This window comes from Aethalodelphis obliquidens, unplaced genomic scaffold (assembly GCF_003676395.1).
Source record: "Aethalodelphis obliquidens isolate GAN/ISIS:26980383/991018 unplaced genomic scaffold, ASM367639v1 scaffold1, whole genome shotgun sequence".
Classification (NCBI taxonomy): Eukaryota; Metazoa; Chordata; class Mammalia; order Artiodactyla; family Delphinidae; genus Aethalodelphis; species Aethalodelphis obliquidens.
The window spans coordinates 10,573,529-10,593,527 of record NW_020837945.1 but is presented as its reverse complement, the minus strand read 5'-3'; the positions used below and the strand labels follow the sequence as shown (position 1 = coordinate 10,593,527).

At 47.1% G+C, this 19,999-nt stretch overlaps 1 protein-coding gene across 3 annotated transcripts in view; it reads right to left on the bottom strand.

The window, feature by feature from the left end:
• The window catches only part of RCAN1 (regulator of calcineurin 1), a 95,825-nt gene that overhangs the window by 8,259 nt on the left and 67,567 nt on the right, over positions 1-19,999 (bottom strand). Inside the window, exon 1 of one of the 3 annotated variants that reach the window (XM_027100754.1) lies at positions 368-700. The exons of 1 other annotated variant lie outside the window; for it this stretch is intronic. In XM_027100754.1, the coding sequence (XP_026956555.1) occupies positions 368-454 (87 nt within the window). In that variant the 5' untranslated portion in view covers positions 455-700. Of the gene's footprint in view, positions 1-367; positions 701-19,999 lie in introns of those variants that run through there. One more of the 3 variants, XM_027100762.1, reaches the window with a different exon arrangement.

The window sequence follows — 19,999 nt, the reverse complement described above, 5'->3', positions numbered from 1 at the left end:
ATCAATGTATCCTGAACTCTACATGTCAAAGTGAAACATTCTGTTCACTGTCAGAAAAGTCCTCCCTCCAAAAGTTTACTTATTGATACAACCCACACAGAATGAAAAAACACCACGCCAAACCCTCCCTTACTAACTGGTCAAGGGACACAGATGCTTTTAAATATTGAGAGCTTTAAAAATTCCTTCACAGTTAATTCCTCAGGCAACACCTTTTGAGTTTTAAGGCTCAAAGCATTCTGGATGTATTTCAAAACCCCCAAACCCACAAGACAGCCACATACCCCACCAAGTATTTCAGCTAATAGTCCCAATTAACATAATAGTTTGAAAACTCTCAAAAATCACATTATATCAGAAGCCTTACCCTGGTTTCACTTTCGCTGAAGATCTCACTGTTTGCCACACAGGCAATCAGGGAGCTAAAACTGTAGTTAAAGTTTCTAAAGTGCATCTTGCTTCCTTACAGAGAAAGCTGCAATTCCCGCGGTCAAGCCCCAAGTAAGGTTCCTTTACCAGAGGCTGTAGGTTCTTTCTCGAGCCCTCACTTATAAAGCGCCGAGGTCCAGCCCCCACCGGGAAAAAAAGCACCGCTTCCAGAGCATCCTGTTTGGACACCAAATTCCTGAGTCAAGTCCTACTTGCTCGCAGGCAGGCAGAGACAGAGTGTAAGTTTCTACTGGAAAGAGGTGACGTCAACACCTTAGTCATTTTCCCTATGCTAATTAACTTTGCTTGGGGAGGATGGAAAAAACTGCCGAGGTTTGCTGTGCAGCTGCTTTATCTACCCCTCTTGCAGCATAGTTTCCACTGGTAGTAATTCCATTCAGCCACTCGGTCACCAGGCTCCTCGGCTGAATGGGACGACCCTTCTTAAGATGGAAAATGTGACAGAGGAACAGGAGGAAGGTCTACAGCAGTAAACAGTAATTAGCCTCCAGGGAACTCTCAAGGCTTGGAGAAACCTGGAAACCGAAGTCTTGGCAAGTTGTTTGATCCCTGTAATTTCCTGAACACTGAAATCAAAGTTTCAGATGCTGGGGTATTAGAGAAAACATTTTGAAATCAGTCTTGGTCAATGAACCCTACTTTTAAAGAAAAAGTGGACTTCATTTTGAAATGAAGTCTTTTTTTTTTTTTCTAATTAAACTTTATTGGAGGAATGTCCTAATTCCCACTTGTATTTCACAGTGAGAATGGGAGAAGAGATCCTAGGATTTTCATTGGAAAACTTTATTATTGTAATTTGAGAACCAGGAATATGCAGCACGTTGATCATTTTCTAATAGCTGCTAAATTCGGGAAAAGATACAAAAATATTTTAGAGGATCTAGCCTCTGAAGCTGAGAAAAGAAACATTCAGAGGTCGTCTGCTTAGAGACTCATAGACGGAAGGTTTTTGTTTTTGCTTTAATTAGGAAAGGAAGAAGAAATAGAAAGAATGTACACTACAATTGAAAAGTTAGTTCAGTTGGCCTTTTTTCAGGTAAGGTGTCTGGTCTTGGAGAAGCACACTGGGTGTCAGGATGCCAGTTCTTTGAAAAGGCTGCAACTCTTTTTTTGCAACTTTTTACTTTATTACTTTTTAAATTGAAGTATAGTTGATTTACAATGTTGTGTTAGTTTCAGGTGTACAGCAAAGTGATTTAGTTATACATATCTATATCTATTCTTTTTCAGATTCCTTTCCCTTATTGGTTATTACAAGATATTGAGTGTAGTTCCCTGTGCTAAACAGTAGGTCCTTGTTGGTTCTCTCTTATATATAGTCGTATGTATTTGTTAATCCCATTAAAAGGCTGCAAGTCTTTGAACTTCCAAGTACTTTGCTAGTTTAGGTCCCTATGGCAGTGTGAGTCCTAGGTCCTTCCTACTCAGTATCACCTAAATGCAGTCTCATTATTTATAAAAACTTTCTCTAGTCTAGAGGCGGACACCTCTTAAGCTTCCAAAAATTAAGTGGAATCCTGCTATTCACATTTAAAAATTAACTACAAAGAAGCATTAAAGTCAGCCAATAATAAAAAGAATATATGCAATGGGAAAGAACAAACCAGAGCATTTATCCCTCCATAAAAGGAAATGCGAAGTCTTCTTGCATGAGCGAGCAATGCTTAATCTCCATGGATGGTGCCCTGCTGCCAGCTGTAGGGTTATGCAAGAGACCAGTTATGGTGTTTGCTTTGCCAAATTACCCGTAACTGCCAACCCAAGAGATCTAAGTGCATGTGTTCTAGAAGAGTTTCGAACGCTGTGAGATAGTATGGCATGCATCAAACGCCAAGAGGAAGTGGTCCATTGGGTGGTGCTTGGTTCCGGGAACTGTGCCCTGGGATTGGCTGCATTTCGGTGCACAGCCTGCAGCGTACCCTGGAGGCACATGCAGGCTTTGGTGGTGGCCTGGGGGTGGCAGTGGGGGTATGGGAGGCCAAGGGGAAAGGCACGGGAGGTAGAAGGCACAGAAGTGCATTCCACTCCTCCGGAGCAGCTGTCCCTCCTTTTCTCTTTCTCCTGGAGTCCACCTTGGCGAATAAGGGTTAAAAGGAGATCAGAGGAGGAAGAGGAGGTTAATTTCACCATCTCCTCATCCTATTAAAACTCATGACATGAAGCTCCAACTCAGTCGTGTGGGCAAATCTGGAACATTTCTGTTCATCTGAGACAACAGCACTGAACTCACCCAAATTTACAGTTGTGGTTTCATTAATACGGATGGGATAAAAAAAAAAAAGGAATAGTGAGGTATTTGAAGATGGTTCAACTGTCTTTGCTCCTAGAAATAAATGATAAATGACAGATCTTTCATTAGGCTGTCCAGAAAGCCTCCCAAAACATGCAATTCTGTACGTGCCTTTGAATTGATGGTAAACTCTATCTGAATCATATTTAGGGAACTTGAGTGCTTCCATTTCTAGATCAGAGAAAGGGGCTCAAAGTTGTGGCCGACTGTAGGGAGGCTGGATTGGAGGCTGGCAAAAACCACCGGGTCACAAAGTGTACCTGAGAGAGATGGCACCTAGGGTCCAATAACACAGGCTACCCGCAGCGTGAGAGGTACGGAGCATGGACCCTTCGTGGTGCTCCAAAGCCCCGGCTGGCCAAGGGGACAGACACCTGTCCCTGAACCCAGAGGGCCTTCCTTTTATCGGCTCACCTGACAGTTCTTGCTAGGAATGTCCACTCTTCGACTGCACGTCTATTAGACATGAACTTGCACTTCTAAACGTCCTATGGTATTTGTCTATCCCTTGTGGTTTGAAAGGCAAGTACTTTTTTGATTCTTGTTTGCAAGTTGGTTGTGAGTGATTTGAAGAAAGCAGGGCCCACAGCAACGTCTCATTAGAACTCTTGAAAAACATACTAAAAATTGCACTTAAAATAGTAAAACAGGGGCTTCCCTGGTGGCGCGGTGGTTGGGAGTCCGCCTGCCGATGCAGGGGACGCGGGTTCGTGCCCCGGTCCCGGAGGATCCCACATGCCGCGGAGCGGCTGGGCCCGTGAGCCATGGCCGCTGAGCCTGCGCGTCCGGAGCCTGTGCTCCGCAACGGGAGAGGCCACAACAGTGAGAGGCTTCGCGCCACTAAAAATCTTAAATGAATCTCTTCAACCTGCATTTACTTCCTGTGGTTGCAAGCAGTGAGAGCATATTTTCATTAAGAAGTTTCTATTCTCAGTGAGGAACAATTGAGGTTTACGTCGAAATCCATCATTCCCATCACAGCACTCTTAAAGCATAGTGAGGATGACCTCAGCACGCCCATTATAAACCCCAAGGAGTTTACAGCTACGCCAAGAACGTGCCACCAGTGAAGCCTTCTACAGAATGACCACAGAGAGAAACCGAGTTCTGACTTTGCTGTGCAAATCAAAGCTGAGCGAAGAAGAAATCTGCAGATCTCCTGGGAGGGAAAATGGCACACCCGACTGAGATCAAAGGTATCAGAGAGTTTATCTTGAATGCCAATTAAGCTTGTGTTTTGACGGAGCTTTTAGCTTCTGAGATAATGGGATAGCTTTACTGTTATTTAATATTCGTAACCCTTCCCTTTATAAGGTGGAGCACTGTTCCCCCAACCTAAGTTACTGTACACAGGGGCCTCTGAGTCATCTTTATCACTTCCCAGTCTAAAAGGTGTTATTAACTGAGGGGACACTTCTTGTTCTCACTTGGAAACCAGGTTAATATCAACTTCCCAGTTGCAGTGAAGATTGAACAATCTGACATAGGCAGAGTGCCCAGTATAGTGCTTGAAACACAATCAGTGGTTGATGCATGTTAGTTGTGTTTCTAGTTCCCATTTCGTCGGTAAGGATACTGAGGTTCAGAGGGCCTCGCTGTGTTGAGGAGTCAGGACTCACCCCGATCCTTTGACTGCAGATTCCATGGAACTATGCTTGCCTCGCAGCAGTGCCCTTTGGTACTTCCCCATCTCCATTCTCTCAGTCCCTCTGGCATCCTGGATGGCTTCCTCTCCTACGTGCCCCACTGGTCAATAGAGGGGTCTCTAGGTTCTCTGTAGCATCCTCCACCTGGCACTCCTGCACACCATTTCAGGCAGCTGTGGCCAATTTCTTACTGCTCCAAAATAGTGCGTAATTCCCACAACATAAAACTTCCCGAAGCTGAGCTTGATCACGTTCCTCTCCTACTGTAAAGATTTCAGTGACTTCCCATCGCTCTGTAGGTTAAAGGGGAAGATTTTCACTTGGTATTCATCCATGTGTCGATCCATGCATCTATCTACCCATTTGTTCTTTCACCCAAGCACAGTTCCAGGTGTTGGGGGTTCAGAGATGAAGACAGACAAAACCTCTGCCCTCATGGAGCTTACATTCTAGATGGGAAAAAGGAAAAAGAAATGAGATAAGTGGGTAAAACATATAGTGTGTTTAGATAGTGGTAAGTGCTGGGAATAAGGCAGAGATGAGGGATAGGAAAAGCTGGGAAAAGGAGAAAGAGAGAAAGAAAGACAGAGAGAGAGAGAGAGAAGAAAAAGGAAGGAAGGAAGGAAGACTAGCCAGGGAAGGCGTCCCTGAGAAGATGACAGGTGGGTACATCAAGACCCGAAGGAAGTGGCGGAGTGAACCGTGAGATGCTCGGAACAGCATCTCAGGCCAGGGATCAGAAGGCACAAAGGCCCCTGGCATGTCCAGGCCCAGCAGGAGGCTCAGAATGGCTGTAGAGGAAGGACGTGGAGAAAGTGGTTGGGAGCAGGGCCACGCGAGACCTTGAGCCATTGGAAGGTCTCTGGCTTGCATGCTGGTATCAGAGGGTTTTGAGCAGAGGAGAGGCATGAACTAACTTCCATGCAACAGAACCACTCCAGTGTCTGGGTTCAGAAAAGAGGGAAGGGACAGGCTGGGGGCAAGGCACCCCTAAGGCATGAGACCTTCTCTGACTACGGAGCCCATGACTCCTCCAGGCAGCCCTCAGCTCTGCCTGCTTTCCTCAGTTGTCAGCCAGCTCCTCCCTAGTCTCTACCCGCCAAACTTCTATTCATCCTTCAAAGCCCATCACCAAACATTCGTTCTCCAGGAGGCACCCCTCCGGACTTTATGTTCTCTCCCTCCTTTAACCCCTGTGACCTCCCCCCACCCCCCCACCCCCCAGCTCTCAGTGCAGTCTGCCTGGCATCCTAGTTATATTCTTGCCTGGCAATCTCCCTACTACAGTGAGAGCTGCTTGAGGGCACCACTGCCACTCCCTGGAGATGCGGATAAATGCTTGTGCAGTTCAGGGACTACACCAGGGAGGGTCCATCTGAGACGGGCCAAGAGCCAGCATCCACCAGCCATCAAAGGGTCAAGGCCATCTGTGTTCCTAACTGGCGGGTTTCCAGTGCCTCTGGTTTGAACAAAGACCTCCTTTTCATTGCAGGGGGCGGTAAAGGTACAAGTTTGCTCAGCGGGTGCTGGTCCCATTCCAGGGTGTACTTCCTCTGTCCTTGCTGCATGGTGGCTCGCAGGATGTCCAGGCATGGACTGCACCACCAGCTCCAGACTCTGAGGCCTCACCCCCCCAGACACTCCCAGAGGCCTTGTGACTCTCCTTAGGGGTCTACGGCCGGGGTCTCGACAGCCCTTTGTCGTTTGGGCAGAACGTGTTTAATTTAATATATGTTCACTTGTCTTTTTTAAATGCCTATTTTTTAGGGTGTGTTTTATAAGGTGCACAGTAGGGAGTAGAATTTGTATAGAAGTTACAAATAAAATGCTTTTATTGGCAGATGTACCAAAAATCTTTCATCCATGAGGTTCATGATCAAAAATGTTTGAAGGCCTATTGTCTCCGCAGTAGGGTGATTAAATTCCCAATTTTCTGCTTTTTTGTGACGATCATGTGTAAGAAAGAGAACAGGAAGATATTCTTCTTTCTGATTTCTAAAGGCGTTTCCATTTTTGTTCTCTCTGAAGGGTAATCAGGGAATGGGCTGGGGAGTGGGGCAGAGCCAGATGTGGGCTCGGGAATTTACTGCTCATAGAATTGCTTTATTACTGGTAAGATCTGCTCGGCCACAGGGAGGGGCCTTGTAGGAAAGAAAATGTAAAACAAAGCTGATAACCTTTTTCTGTGGGACGTGGAAGGTTCTAACCAGAACTCCTTAGACAAGAGAGTGCCCTTGTCTCCCACGACAGAAGGTGATGCCTATGAATTCTAAATCTGAGCTGAGAAAACCATCTTTAATGAAAATCACCTTTATGTTTAATAACCATTAATCTTCTGAATCTGTAGGATAACACAAAAGAAGTGATATTAATACTAAACTTCAGCCTGGGTCATTTTTGATACTTTGGGGAAAAAAAATGGAAAAGCCTGAAATATCATTTGATACTTTACACAGAATAGTACAAGATAGTATACAAATAATTTCTATTTCTGAGATAATGTGGAACTTCCTATTACTTAATTTTTTTTTTTAAGTGGCTTATTGGGCTTCCCTGGTGGCGCAGTGGTTGAGAGTCCGCCTGCCGATGCCGGGGACACAGGTTCGTGCCCCGGTCCGGGGAGATCCCACATGCTGCGTAGCGGCTGGGCCCGTGAGCCATGGCCGCTGAGCCTGCGCGTCCGGAGCCTGCGCTCCGCAACGGGAGAGGCCACAACAGTGAGAGGCCCGCGTACCGCTAAAAAAAAAAAAAAAAAGTGGCTTATTGACACCAGTGCCACAAATGATGGAAGCAGTGGTGAAAATGCTAAACGCGTTTTAGTAGAATGGCAATCATGCTCTGTTAAAGCTTGTGGTGGAAATGAAGGAAAACTGCAATCACCCTCAAAAAAAAAAAAAAAGAAAGAAAGAAATGACATAAAGTAAAATAAAACAACCAACTGATTGGGGAAAAGTAGGGAGGAAAGCATGTTCAAATCGATACCTTAGAAGAGAGGTCACAGTTCATCCAAGATTTCATCTTGTTTGTTAAATTCCGTGTGCACTTGAAATCCCATTAACTCTTTTTTTTAAATTTATTTTTATTTATTTATTTTTTAACTTTTTTATTTATTTATTTTTTTTACATCTTTATTGGAGTATAATTGCTTTACAATGGTGTGTTAGTTTCTGCTTTATAACAAAGTGAATCTGTTCTACAAATACATATGTTCCCATATCTCTTCCCTCTTGTGTCTCCCTCCCTCGCACCCTCCCCATCCCAGCCCTTTCCTTATTATCTCAATCTTTCCCTAGTACATGAAGGTTAACCGCCCCCTCTGTCACTTCTTGGAAATGCACTATTTGCAATGCTTAAGATGGAGAAATAGCCATAGGCAAATCAAAACTATACTTCATGACTTGAAGACCAGCAGCCCCGGATTAAGGGAGGTAACATTTATTTAAAGCCAGCTGGGGCCAAAGCCCCCCTAATAATCCACCCTCAATTGTTCTCTTTATTCCTTTCCAGACCCACTTGGCTTTAATGATTGATTTTCACTTCTGCTTTGAAGCTGTTCTGAAGCCAGGGCCCAATCCTGCAGTGACAAAAACGTGGACAAGAACACTGGTGCAGGGGCTTGGCTTCCCTGGTGGCGCAATGGTTAAGAATCCGCCTGCCAATGCAGGGGACACGGGTTTGAGCCCTGATCCGGGAAGATCCCACATGCCGCGGAGCAACCGAGCCCGCGTGCCACAACTACTGAGCCTGCGAGCCACAACTACTGAAGCCCGTGTGCCACAGCTGCTGAAGCCCACACGCCTAGAGCTTGTGCTCCGCAACAAGAGAAGCCCCTGCAATGAGAGGCCCGCTCACACCAACAAAGAGTAGCCCCCGGTCGCCACAACTAGAGAAAGCCCGCATGCGGCAACGAAGACCCAACGCAATCAAAAATAAATAAGTAAAATAAATAAATTTATTAAAAAAAGAAAAAGAAAATAAAACACAGTAATGCTAAAGAAACAGAATGTTGGGGGAGACTATGGTCTAATAAAACTCAACTTTAAATAAAAAAAAAGAACACTCGCGCAGGGGTGGGCTGGTGACAGGCTGCTCTTGTGTTCCTCAATCACCAGGACCTGGTTATCTTCCATTCCAGCTACAAACAGCTTTCACAACCCCAGACCGATTCATTCCCACCCAGTAAATCCCTTTACATTCAAAGGATGAGTTCGACACTGTTGTGTGAACGCTGACAGAAAAGTCCTGTTCCTCTCATTCTATGTTCCATACTCATCTCAGAAGAACGGACACAACTAAAACCCTGGGGGGCATATGTGCTGCCTTGAGGCAGGCCCAGATCCCGTTCCGGTTCTGGTAGGTTCTCCCAGGGAACCTGGCACAGCGCTGGGGGCACGCAGACACCCCCTCAATACCAGGTGAGTGACTGGCCAGACCAGAGTCGAAGGTCAAAAAAGAGGAAGGGGAAAAGAATGGGGTCAAACCGAACTCTGTAAATCTTTAGCACCAGGTGTGAAACCCAGTTTTCAATAACTTGGCTACGAAGAGTTTGTATCCACACCCAGTTTTCAATCTCATGATCTCAGCTCAGAAATCGTTGTTTTGCCAAGTTTGGGAGAAGAGAAAAGTATTACGTGTTCTTACCTACTCTTTCCATTACCACCCCCAGGCCCCATTTCCGTGTCTGTTGTTGGGAAGTTACCGACAGCACCACTGCATATGCTGTCTTTCCACACTGACATTGCCTTCATTGAGGATTATTTAAAAGTCTGATAAGTCGCCTGAGGAACTATCTCCTGTCACCTCCATGCGGGTAACACAGTGATTTAAAACATACTTAACAAACAATAAACTCTAAACACAGGACAAACAAGGTATCACCACAACTTGGATATCATGCTTTTCACCATGAAAAGCAAGAACAATCATGCCAACTTTGTTCATTAGGAAAATTGGGGTGTTTATGGCAAGTGACTTAAAATTTGCACACCCATCTTTGCACCAGAGCATCTGAGAAGTGAGAGCTGCCTCTTTCCCATCAAGTCTAGAATGGCCAGGTTAGTTTACTGGTTGTGAACTGGCAGCCCCCCTCCCCCCAAATAAAAATATTAGTTTTCAACATTTAAACATTGGGAGGTTTCACATAGAAATAGAATTTCTGGTTTCTTTGGGATTAAAAAAAAAAAAAGGAAGATGTGGCAATAATGGGCCCAGAGGTCTGTTGGGCAACGGCTGAACCCTTGGCTAAGCCCCTGCTTTTCGAATACCAGTGGCCCTGTCGCTCCCGACCCCAAAAGCATCTGAGTTTTTGGCCACTAGCTTAATTTAGTAAGTCATCAAAAATAGATTAGTCACCTGCTTTGAGCCAAATACTGAGAGGTAGGGGTACGCACAAAGCAGCTTACCCATCCATATCCCCGGGGCTCAAAATGTTCTGTGTCACATAATCTACTCCAAATAATACATTGAGAGAGTGTGTCCCTCGCTCCTCACACAGCAATTCTTTATTTTTTTTCTGGCTCAACACATTTCTACGGGTGACTACCCGGGCATTTGCAGGACGTTCTCTCTACTCCTGAAATTATACTCATGCAAGTGAATGGTGGGGACGTTATTATAGGGCTGACCTAGATTCCACTCAAACCACAGTTGGTTTCTTTAGCAATCATTAGGGCGACATGACTGGGCCACACCAGGGAGGCACACAGCACGACTGAGAATCAGAACTTAACGTATTTCTATAAAACTGGCTTACGATGAATGAAGACAGAAGGGTTTTGTTACGACCAATATTCAATGACACGGTTGGAAAGATGATCTAAAAGTAGACTGAGATACAGGTATTCTCAAGGTGTGCCTTTTAAGATAGTTTTTCAAAAGATCATTTTGAGAAGACAGCATTTTAAACTGCTCTTGTAAGAGTCTAGGATACAGTTTGATCAATATTCTTATGTTGAACTAACTGTCGGAAGACGGAGGCTGACTTCACCCTTGAGTCTGAGCTGCCCTGGCGCTTCCATCCCGAGGGAGGTCGTGGTGGCACTATTGGCCCTGTGGAGGAGAAATTACGTGGCACATACAGTGATCAACTGTCAGGGTCTGCTGAGCCCCACTTCTGCTCTTACAACCCCCCCAACCAACCAAAAACCCAACAGTTATCCTCTGAGACAGAGCTTCTTGTGCAGGAAGTTTATTAGGGGTTCTTCTGGGATCAACACACAGGGAAGGAGAGGAAAGCGGAGGGGAGGGAGGGGAGGGGAGAAAAAGAGGCTGGGTAGAGGGAGAGTAGGGCTACCATGTGGTCCCACTGGCAGCCTCGCTGGTTGGTCCTGTGGGGTGTTCTGAAGACAGGATGACCCTCATTGGAGCAGAAGGGCTGGGCCTTGATACCCCACATTGGTCAGCTCTGGGATGGGGGCGGTACCTTGAGAAGGAGGGGACTTAGCGGGGTGGCTCTCAGCTGAAGTCATCCCTAAAGGGGGCAAGTGACAGGGCAGCTGGGGGACAAATCCAGTATTCTTGAAGGGACCTGGGTGTATCACTGTGTCCCTCAACCAACCAACCAATGAACCAATGAAACAGACCCAAAGTCAACGAACCAAAAAGACCCAAATTCAAAGATCTGCACCCTAAGTTAATCATCTGAAATTTCTGACAAATACGACAGACTTTAAACTGGACACCATGAAAATACGACTGATTCCACTCCAAATCATTAGCCCATCTCCCCAGGTAAGGAACTTCTAAAGGAATATGGTAGTGAACTGTAGTACACTCGATAGTTTAAACTTTCAGTGTAAACCAGGTCAACTAAAACCTTGAATAATGACTCAACCATTTCCCTCCTAGGAGTTTATTCTAAGGAAATCCTCAGGGCTGTGGGCAAAGATTTAGATGCAAATACATTCCCTGTTATTTGCATATTCTTTATGCAAATAACACATTAGAACAAGCTAACCATCCTATCAGTGACCAGCTAGTAAGTATGCTGAATCAATGACTATAAAGCCACTCACACCTCACGGGAAGGAAGTGAAAACTACTTAACGACATAAAACGATGTTCACAACTTGCTGTTAAGAAAAGAAATGCAGGTTTCAAAGCAGTGTTTACTGTTGTGACTCCAATTTGGTGAAAAGAAAAAGCACGCACGTTAGTATTAAAGAAGATTGCAGCGTTTTCCTTCTTCGCGTCTTTGGACTTACTAGAATTTCTACAACGCACATTTATTACCTTTGCAATAACCAAACGGCTTTTCTCTTTCCCCTCCCCCCACTATATGTTCTATATCAATGGTCAAGGAAACCATGGTTAACAGATACACTAAGTAAGGTGGAACGTTAGTCAGAGAGGAAATCTTCTCCTTTCTTTGCATAGCAGTCTGGTGTCATGAATTTTAATTCCTTAAGAAACCATTCCCAAACCTGGTATTTTTAACTCATTAATATTTCGGAGTGCCAACTGTTGGAAAAATCCCATGTCTTCCTTAAATACCTGTAAAGACAGGGATTTCACCAGGAAATATTTATTTTGCTTTTCTTTTGATAAGCTCTCCTGCCAGCCATCTTTATCTGGTGAAACGCCCAACTCATCAGCTGTATGTGCTGAAGCAGTCTCCACGGAGTCGAGGTCAAGCACCGGCCAGCACAGGGTCCTGCGATTCCGTCCGGCTCCACAGTGTGGGTCGCTAGGCTGAGCACTGCCTTAGTGTGAGCAGACCTCACACGGCACATTCTGCAGGCTCCAGAGTGTGCTCATCAGAGAATATCTGATCTTGGCGGGAAAATCTCCCATCTGGGTCTTTCAAATGTTCCCAAGGGTGATGCCTTCTCAGAGCAAAACTATCAAGTTCTTTCCTGTCACTGCCATGTCACCACATCTACTGCTTCCTCATCTGTGTTTTTTTCCTCTGTTCTTCTGTCCCAGAATCACATCCAGGTCTTTTTTTTTTCCTCTCCCTGGGACAGTCCTGCCCTCTGCATCTCCCTCCTAACGAGACTGGAACGTACCTAATGAACTTTTCACCGTGACTGCGTTAATGATGACAGCTATTTAATGTATAAGACCTCCCAGAGAATTTGTATTTAATCAGCAACTTCTGGAGATCAAAGTCTCAGCCCCAATGGAAGGCATCACTAAGGGGAAAGTTCCACGCAGCAAGTCAGTTATAGGGAAGAATTCCTTGGACAGGTGGGCTCTTCTGGGGCCGGGTGTTGCCTACCTGGAAAGGAGACACACATTTTTTGAGCATCTACATTGAGCAGATTCTTGTCTGGGCTGTTTGGAGTTAAGAACAGACTTCCATGCCTAAAGAAAATCACTCATTTGTTTCTTGTTCAATCACCATTTAACAAGGATCTACTCCGTACCTTCTCGAATTCCACCGCTCCGTCAAATTACACCTATTACATATTCTCATAACACTGGGGACTTCTAGTTCTTAGTATTTATCATATTTTAACTGGTTTCCTCCACTAAACTAAGGGCAGACCAAGTCATGGACCCTGGAACACTTAGGATCCTCCACAAATATTTGTTGAACCAAGCATGCAGCTAAGTACCTGACTCTTCACTGCAGACACAGAGAAGAGAAGGGCATGACTCTTCCTTCAAGAACTCACAGTCAAATCAATCGTGAAATTCTTACTAAGCCATTACCAGGTGTCCCGTACTCTACGAGGGGGTTCAAAAGCCTAAGCTACAGCGCCTGACCTTACAGGGGCTTAAGATGGAAGCTTGGGAGATAAGACTGCCACTCTAGTAACGTGGTAACATGCATGACCCCATCTGTGTTGCAGGCAGTAAGAGCTCAGGATACTGGAGGTGGAGGGCGGTGATCAGTGATGATCCCATCTCAATACCCCATTAGTCCAGTTACAGAAAGTCCTGTGGATTAAGGCCTTGAGAATAGGGTTAGATTTTAAATAGGGGGGGGAAAGGATACATTCCTGTATTTTCTCATTACTACTTGAATAAAAGGTGTTAGGAAAGTTAACATTTTCTTCCTCCACTACCGTGCAGAATCAAATAAGGAGCTGCTTTTATGAAAAGACATATACACATATACACACTAACAAACGTAGTAAGGTAGATAGCTAGTGGGAAGCAGCCGCATAGCACAGGGAGATCAGCTCGGTGCTTTGTGACAGCCTGGAGGGGTGGGATAGGGAGGGTGGGAGGGAGGGAGACGCAAGAGGGAAGACATATGGGAACATATGTTTATGTATGACTGATTCACTTTGTTATAAAGCAGAAACTAACACACCATTGTAAAGCAATTATACCCCAATAAAGATGTTAAAAAAAAAAAAGACGTATACAGTTTGTTCATTTTGAACAAATTTCTTTGAGTGCCTGCATTTGGTGCGGCACTGGTTCAGTGTTGGTGTTTGTTAATCTCATGGCCTGGATTTCTTGGGAAATCCTACTTTTGTTACTTTGATTTATTCCTAAAATACAAAAGGTTCGTGCAATACATGTGGCTATGTTTTTAACATTTTGGTAAAAATATCAAAATAAATGAACATATTAGACAAAAATCTTCTGTTAGTTCACAGAGCCAAACTGGGGCTTGGGGAGTAATGTATCCATCAGTGTGAGGGCAGAGGAGGACGCAGGGGGCTACTCTAAAGGCAATTCTGGCAGATGGCATTTTCTGAAGACAGCTGCCACAAACCTCCTATCCCACATGCTCTTGTAGAGCCTTGCCGTTCCCCCATCAAGGGGAGGGGTGTGTATCCTCCACCCTTGAATGTGGGAGGGCATGTGTGAGTGCCTCAACAGACACTGTATGGTGGAAATGACACCATATGACTTCCGAGGCTAGGTCATAAAAAGCCGTGCACTTCCGCCTTGTTCTCTCGGAACGTGGTCACCATGTTTGTGGGAAGCCCAGGCAGCCCGTGGAGGGGCCCACGTGGAGAGGAACTGAGGCCCCTGGCCCAAAGCCCTGGCTGAGCTCCCAACCGACCTGCCAGCCATGTGAGTGTGACATCTTGAGAGTAGGTTCCCTGGCGTCCAGTTAAGCAAACCCAGCAGACGCCACATGGAGGAGGGAAGACCCATCTCCACACGAACTGCAGATTTATGACCAAAATAAAGGACTGTTGCCGTTTTAAGCCTTTAAGTTCTGGGTGGTTTCTTTCCCAGCAATAGTAACTGGAACGACATTTCAGAGATGGCAGAAGTGACGAGGCCTCTGTAACTGATTAGACTTGGAAAGCAAGGAAGGAAAGACCAACGTGACTGACTGCTTTCCCACCCAGAGTAGGATCCTTAACAGGCAGAGTGGGAGTTAGAGGAAGGGTAGGTGAGGGGTTGAGGCTGGGACGGTGACTTTGGCTTCTTGCCATTTATATAAAGTGGCCTGCTTTTCACCTGTCCATCGACGAGAGGTACATAGAGTGTAGACTGTGGAGCCAGCCTGTCTGGGTTGGAGCCCTGGCATTGCCGTTTCTTAGCTGTGTGACCTTGGGCAAGGTTCTGAACTCCCACGTGCTTCAGTTTCTCTGTCTGTAAAAGGAGGATCACGATAACAGGACCTACCTCACAGGGTGGTTGTGACATTAATGACCTAATGTCTAAAAAGGGCTTGGCACAGAGGAAGTTCTAGGAAAATGTCTGCCGTTGTGATCCGCAGAAATGTGCGTTGAAGAACGGCCTTACATGGTGAGGTGGGGTGAAGAACAGCCTCTCAGACGTCCACGTCCTAACCCCTGGAACTTCGAACATGGGACCTCACATGGCAGAGGGCACTTTGCAGGCACAGGGTCCTTAAGGACCCTGAGATGGGAGACGATCCTGGATTGTCTGGGGGCAGGTCCTTATAAGAAGGAGGCAGGAGGGTCATCAGGGGTGGACCCAGACATGATGTTGGAAGCAGAGATCATGGTGATATGGGGCTGTGAAGCAACGCTGTAGCCTCTGGAACCTGGAGAAAGGCAAGGAAACAGGTTCTTGAGTTTAGCCCACTGAGACTGAGTTTGGAGTTCTGACCTCCAGCGCTGTAAGCTAATAAACCCGTGTGGTCTCAGGCACTAAATCTGTGGTGCTTTGCTACAGCGGCAACAGGAAACTAATCCCGATTTTAACCTTGAGGAAGGTGGCTTTATAGAACACGGAGCAGACAGAATGAAAGGAAGATGGGTTTTGGAATCAATAAAACATCTCTTTATTCCTCGTCTCCTGACTTAGCCTTGGTGGGACATTTTCTCTTTAATCTTAGCTTGCAGAGTAGCCGAAGCCCCGGCTCTGCTATGAGCACTGACTCCAGCCCTTGCGTGTTGGGAATCCATCAGTGGGTACCAGCCAGCAAGACCACAGAGGTTCTACACGGCCAGAATCTGGCCTGATTGGCTTGACATCCCTCCTGCTTGGTTGGTGCCCACAAGCTACCAGTTGCTGTGAATTTCAAATATTACTACCTCTAGGCTTAAAACTCTGAGTGTCTTCTTCTGTAAATTAGGCGCAATCGAAGTCAAAGGTGGTGGAATTAGTGTAGGTGAGTAGTTCTCACAATGTGATTTCCCAAGCAGCAGCATCTCATCACCTGGGAATGTGTTAGACGTGCAAAATGTTGCCTCACCTACTGTAGCTGGTAGAATTCTAAAATGGCCCATTCCCCCCCTTCCCTGGGGGACATGGCAGGCAGGACCATGGCCATGACGGATTTTACCCGTGATTAGGTTATGTTACACAGCACAGTGTTTTGTTTTAACTTTTTTTTGGGGGGGGGGAGGGGAGGTGCTGCATCGTGCGGGATCTTTGTTCCCCGACCAGGGATCGAACCCATGCCCCTGCATTGGGAGCAAGGAGTCTTAACCACTGGACCGCCAGGGAAGTCCCACAAAGTCCCTTTGTGAAAGGGAGATTAGCTAGGCTGAGCCCTTCAAAGCTACCAGGCTCCTTCTGAAGGCAGAGATTTGACGTGTGAGAGGAGAGATCCCTTGTCGCTGGCTTGAAGGAGGAGGGGGCCAAGTGGCAAGGATGTGAGTGGCCTCTCGGAGGCAGGGTAGTCCCGGAAGGAAACAGGGATCTGTTCCCAGAAGCAGATTCTTCCCCAGACCTCCGGAAAGGAAGGCAGCCCAGCCTATGGCTCAATTCTAGCCTTGTGTGACCCAGAGCAGAGAAGGCAACCACACCACACCCTGAGTCCCGACTACAGACCTGTCAGCTAATAGCTAATAAGCGGGTGTGGCGTTACGCCACTCAATTTGTGGTATTTCATTATGCAGCTAAGAATTTACTTACAGAATCAGAAGCTCTGTGTTTTAGCAAGCCCTGCAGGTGACGGCGAGGCACACTCAAGTTTGAGCACCTCTGGCGTCCATAAAGGGCCCACACAGCCGGGCCTGGCGCCGTTAAGTAGCGTGAGCAACAGCTGCGGTTGTCCTATCATATATTCTAAGGATCTTTCCGCTCCTTAGTTGCATTTGAAAACGTTTTATAAAGCACGAACGCACAAAATCTTCCAGATGTGCCCTTTTCAGGTGTAAGATCGGACTGATCCCTGGACATTCTGCAAACACCAGACAAGGGGTCCATGCAAACTTCCCTTCTCCCCTTCAACCTAAGAGTCCAGGGCAGCTGGAGCTAATAGCCATAAAGCAGCGGCAGAAGGAAAGTTCGAAGGCAAGTGGGCCAGGGAAGGCAGGACCACATCCCATCTTCTGAGAAGCTGCAAGCAGGGGCAGGTAGACCAGAGTCTCTGAAACTATAAAAGCAGGACCTACCTCCTTGGGTGGTTATGAAGCTGTAAAGCCATGCCCGGGACTCAGCACAGGGCCTGGCACAGGGATGGGGGGTCAGGGGAACTGGTCGTGCCTTTGTCCCCTTTATCATCTTCCTCCATTTCATCCTTCTGCATCCTTCTCACTTCTCCCAGCTTTTTTTTTACTCTTTTTTTTTTTTTTTGCGGTACGCGGGCCTCTCACTGCTGTGGCCTCTCCTGTTGCGGAGCACAGGCTCCGGACGCGCAGGCTCAGCGGCCATGGCTCACGGGCCCAGCCGCTCTGCGGCATGTGGGATCTTCCCAGACCAGGGCGCGAACCCGTGTCCCCTGCATCGGCAGGCGGACTCTCAACCACTGCGCCACCAGGGAAGCCTTTTGATTCTTTTTTTGGTTAGTGTTAGCATGGTTTATTTTTTCCACCCACTTATTTTTAATCTATATGTACCTTTACATTTGAAGTGGGTTTCTTATGGACAATATATGGTTGGCCTTGTTTTCTGATCCACTGTCACAATCTCTGTCTTTTAATTGGTGCATTTGACTGTTGACGTTCAAAGTGCTTACTGATTTAGCTGGATTCGTATCTGACATATTTGTTAGGATTTCTCTCTCCTTTTAAAATCCTTGCCAGTTTCTTACCCTGCATCATTCTTTCCATCTCTCTGGTTGGTTCCTGTGTCATCCCCCTCCCCCCACCCCCTCTACTCCTGGGAGGACTCCTTCACAGTGGGCTCTCCTGAGGGTCCTGGTGCAGGGTAACACGTGGGGATGGCCAAGGACGCTTTTGCATGAGCTCAGGGAAGCCTGTTTATCTGAAGGCATGGCTGGAAGCTCCACTCGATTCTCTGCAGGATGGTCCACAGACAGGACCTGGAGCACAGAGAGGAGGACGCATCTTGGGAAGGATGCTGGAAAGTGAGCCTCAGAAAATGCACTGCCACGTCCTCTCCTCTGAGACGTTCCCAACTTGGGTGTTAGAAATGGCCTGTCCTTCTCTCCGTCAGTCCTTCTATGGCCTCCATTTGCTTTCAGGAGAAAACCCGGCATCATGACCACAAGTGGCTCTTGCTGCCTCTTGGTGCAGGTCCCGCCCTCGACACAGTCCAGCTCCGGACACGGTCCTGGTTCATCGATGCTGCCCAGGCTGGTCTTCAGGTCTCAGAACCTTTATCCGGGCTGCCGTCTACCTGGAGCATCTCCCGGGCATCTGCTCTGGGCTGAGTCCTACTTGAATAACAATATAAACATCACTCCTCAGAGAAGCTGCCCCTGGCCCCACAGACACGGGGAAGCCCTCTATTAAGTACTCCTTTTCCTTCCTGGCACATATGACAACGGTAATTGGTCTGGGGTTTAGGGCTGGAAAATGACCTTCCTGCTGCTGGCCACACTGCCACATCTTGCCCAGGTCCCGGCTCAGCAAATCTCTGTTGACTGAGTGACCGAATGAATTAATGACCACACTCTCTGTCAACTCCAAAATACTGATCTAAAAAGAGGAATTTAGAAAAAAGAAAAGAAAAAGATATCTGGTAGTGCTTTAAAAAAAAAATTATTTATTTTTGGCTCGTTGGGTCTTCCCGCTGCGCGCGGGCTGTGCGCAGACTCCCTCCAATCACAGCGAGTGGGGACCCCTCTTGCGGCAGAGCACAGGTTACAGGAGCGCAGGCCCCGGTGGCTGCGGCACATGGGCTCAGCAGTTGTGGCTCGTGGACTCCAGAGCGCAGGCCCAGCAGTTGTGGCGCATGGGCCCCGCTGCTCCGCGGCACGTGGGATCCTCCCGGACCAGGGCTCGAACCCGTGTCCCCTGCACTGGCAGGCGGACTCCCAACCACTGCGCCACCAGGGAAGTCCCTGGTAGCTTTGAAGACTTGTAAATGAGTGAGTGACGGAAAATCTGATTTGGGGATTCCTTTCCTTAGTCATTCAACAAGCATCTTTCTGAGCACCTTCCCTGTCCAAGGAGCCGAGCTGGTGTCCAAGAGAGAGAGCAGGTGAAGCAACACCGCCTTGCTCTCGGGAAGCACCCACTTTAGGTCAGAGTAAAAGGTCGGTACTCGGAACTACCCTTTAAGTCTTAGCAAACAGCAGTATGAGTGATGCGTGCGGAAGAAAGGGAGCCCAGGGTACCACTGGGTGCAGGTCGGGAAGCCTTGTAAGGCTGTGCTACACGGACTCCAAGATCCACCCCTGAAGGCCAGTGGGCAGTCCGATAGATGGAGGCATTTGATATGTGGACGAAGCTGCTTTTCCAGCGCTGTCAGCCGTGTGAGAGCCACTGGGACCACCTTTCCGGTGCTCTGGGCCTGCAATTGGGGGTGGGCTTACTGGCCGTCTGGGTCAGCAACCCCGGCGACTTCTCAGTGGGATGTGAGCTAAACCAGGAGGCGAGAGCAAAGCAGACTCACAAGAGCAGCCCCCCTCTACCCCGGCCTTGTTTCCATGTCATGTCACTTCAAGTTTGCTTCTCGCTCTGGTCAGGAGACTACAGCATCACACAATGGGAAGTGTGGGCTGGTCCGCACGTGCCACTCACCCCTCCAAGACCCAGCCAGAGGACAATCTGAACCCCGACTTGACATTTTCCAACAGAAGTTTGTACCAGTGACGTACAGTGGATCCCCACCGAAAGCTGATCTGAGCCATGACTAAGAAGGTCATTTAGGAAATGAGGAAGTGTATTTTGGGCTCCCTGTGGTTTCTGATGAAAGTTGCTGCAATGTGGGACACGGGTGAAAGAAAACTGAGAAAAGAGATGAGTTCGTTCAGCCTGTCCCTGTGAAGAATGGGGGAGATGAATGAATGGGAAGATCCTTTATGTCCTAAGAGTCTGTGAGCCTATGGCTTGTCTCAGCGTTTCTCAACGCTCACACTCACGACGTTTTA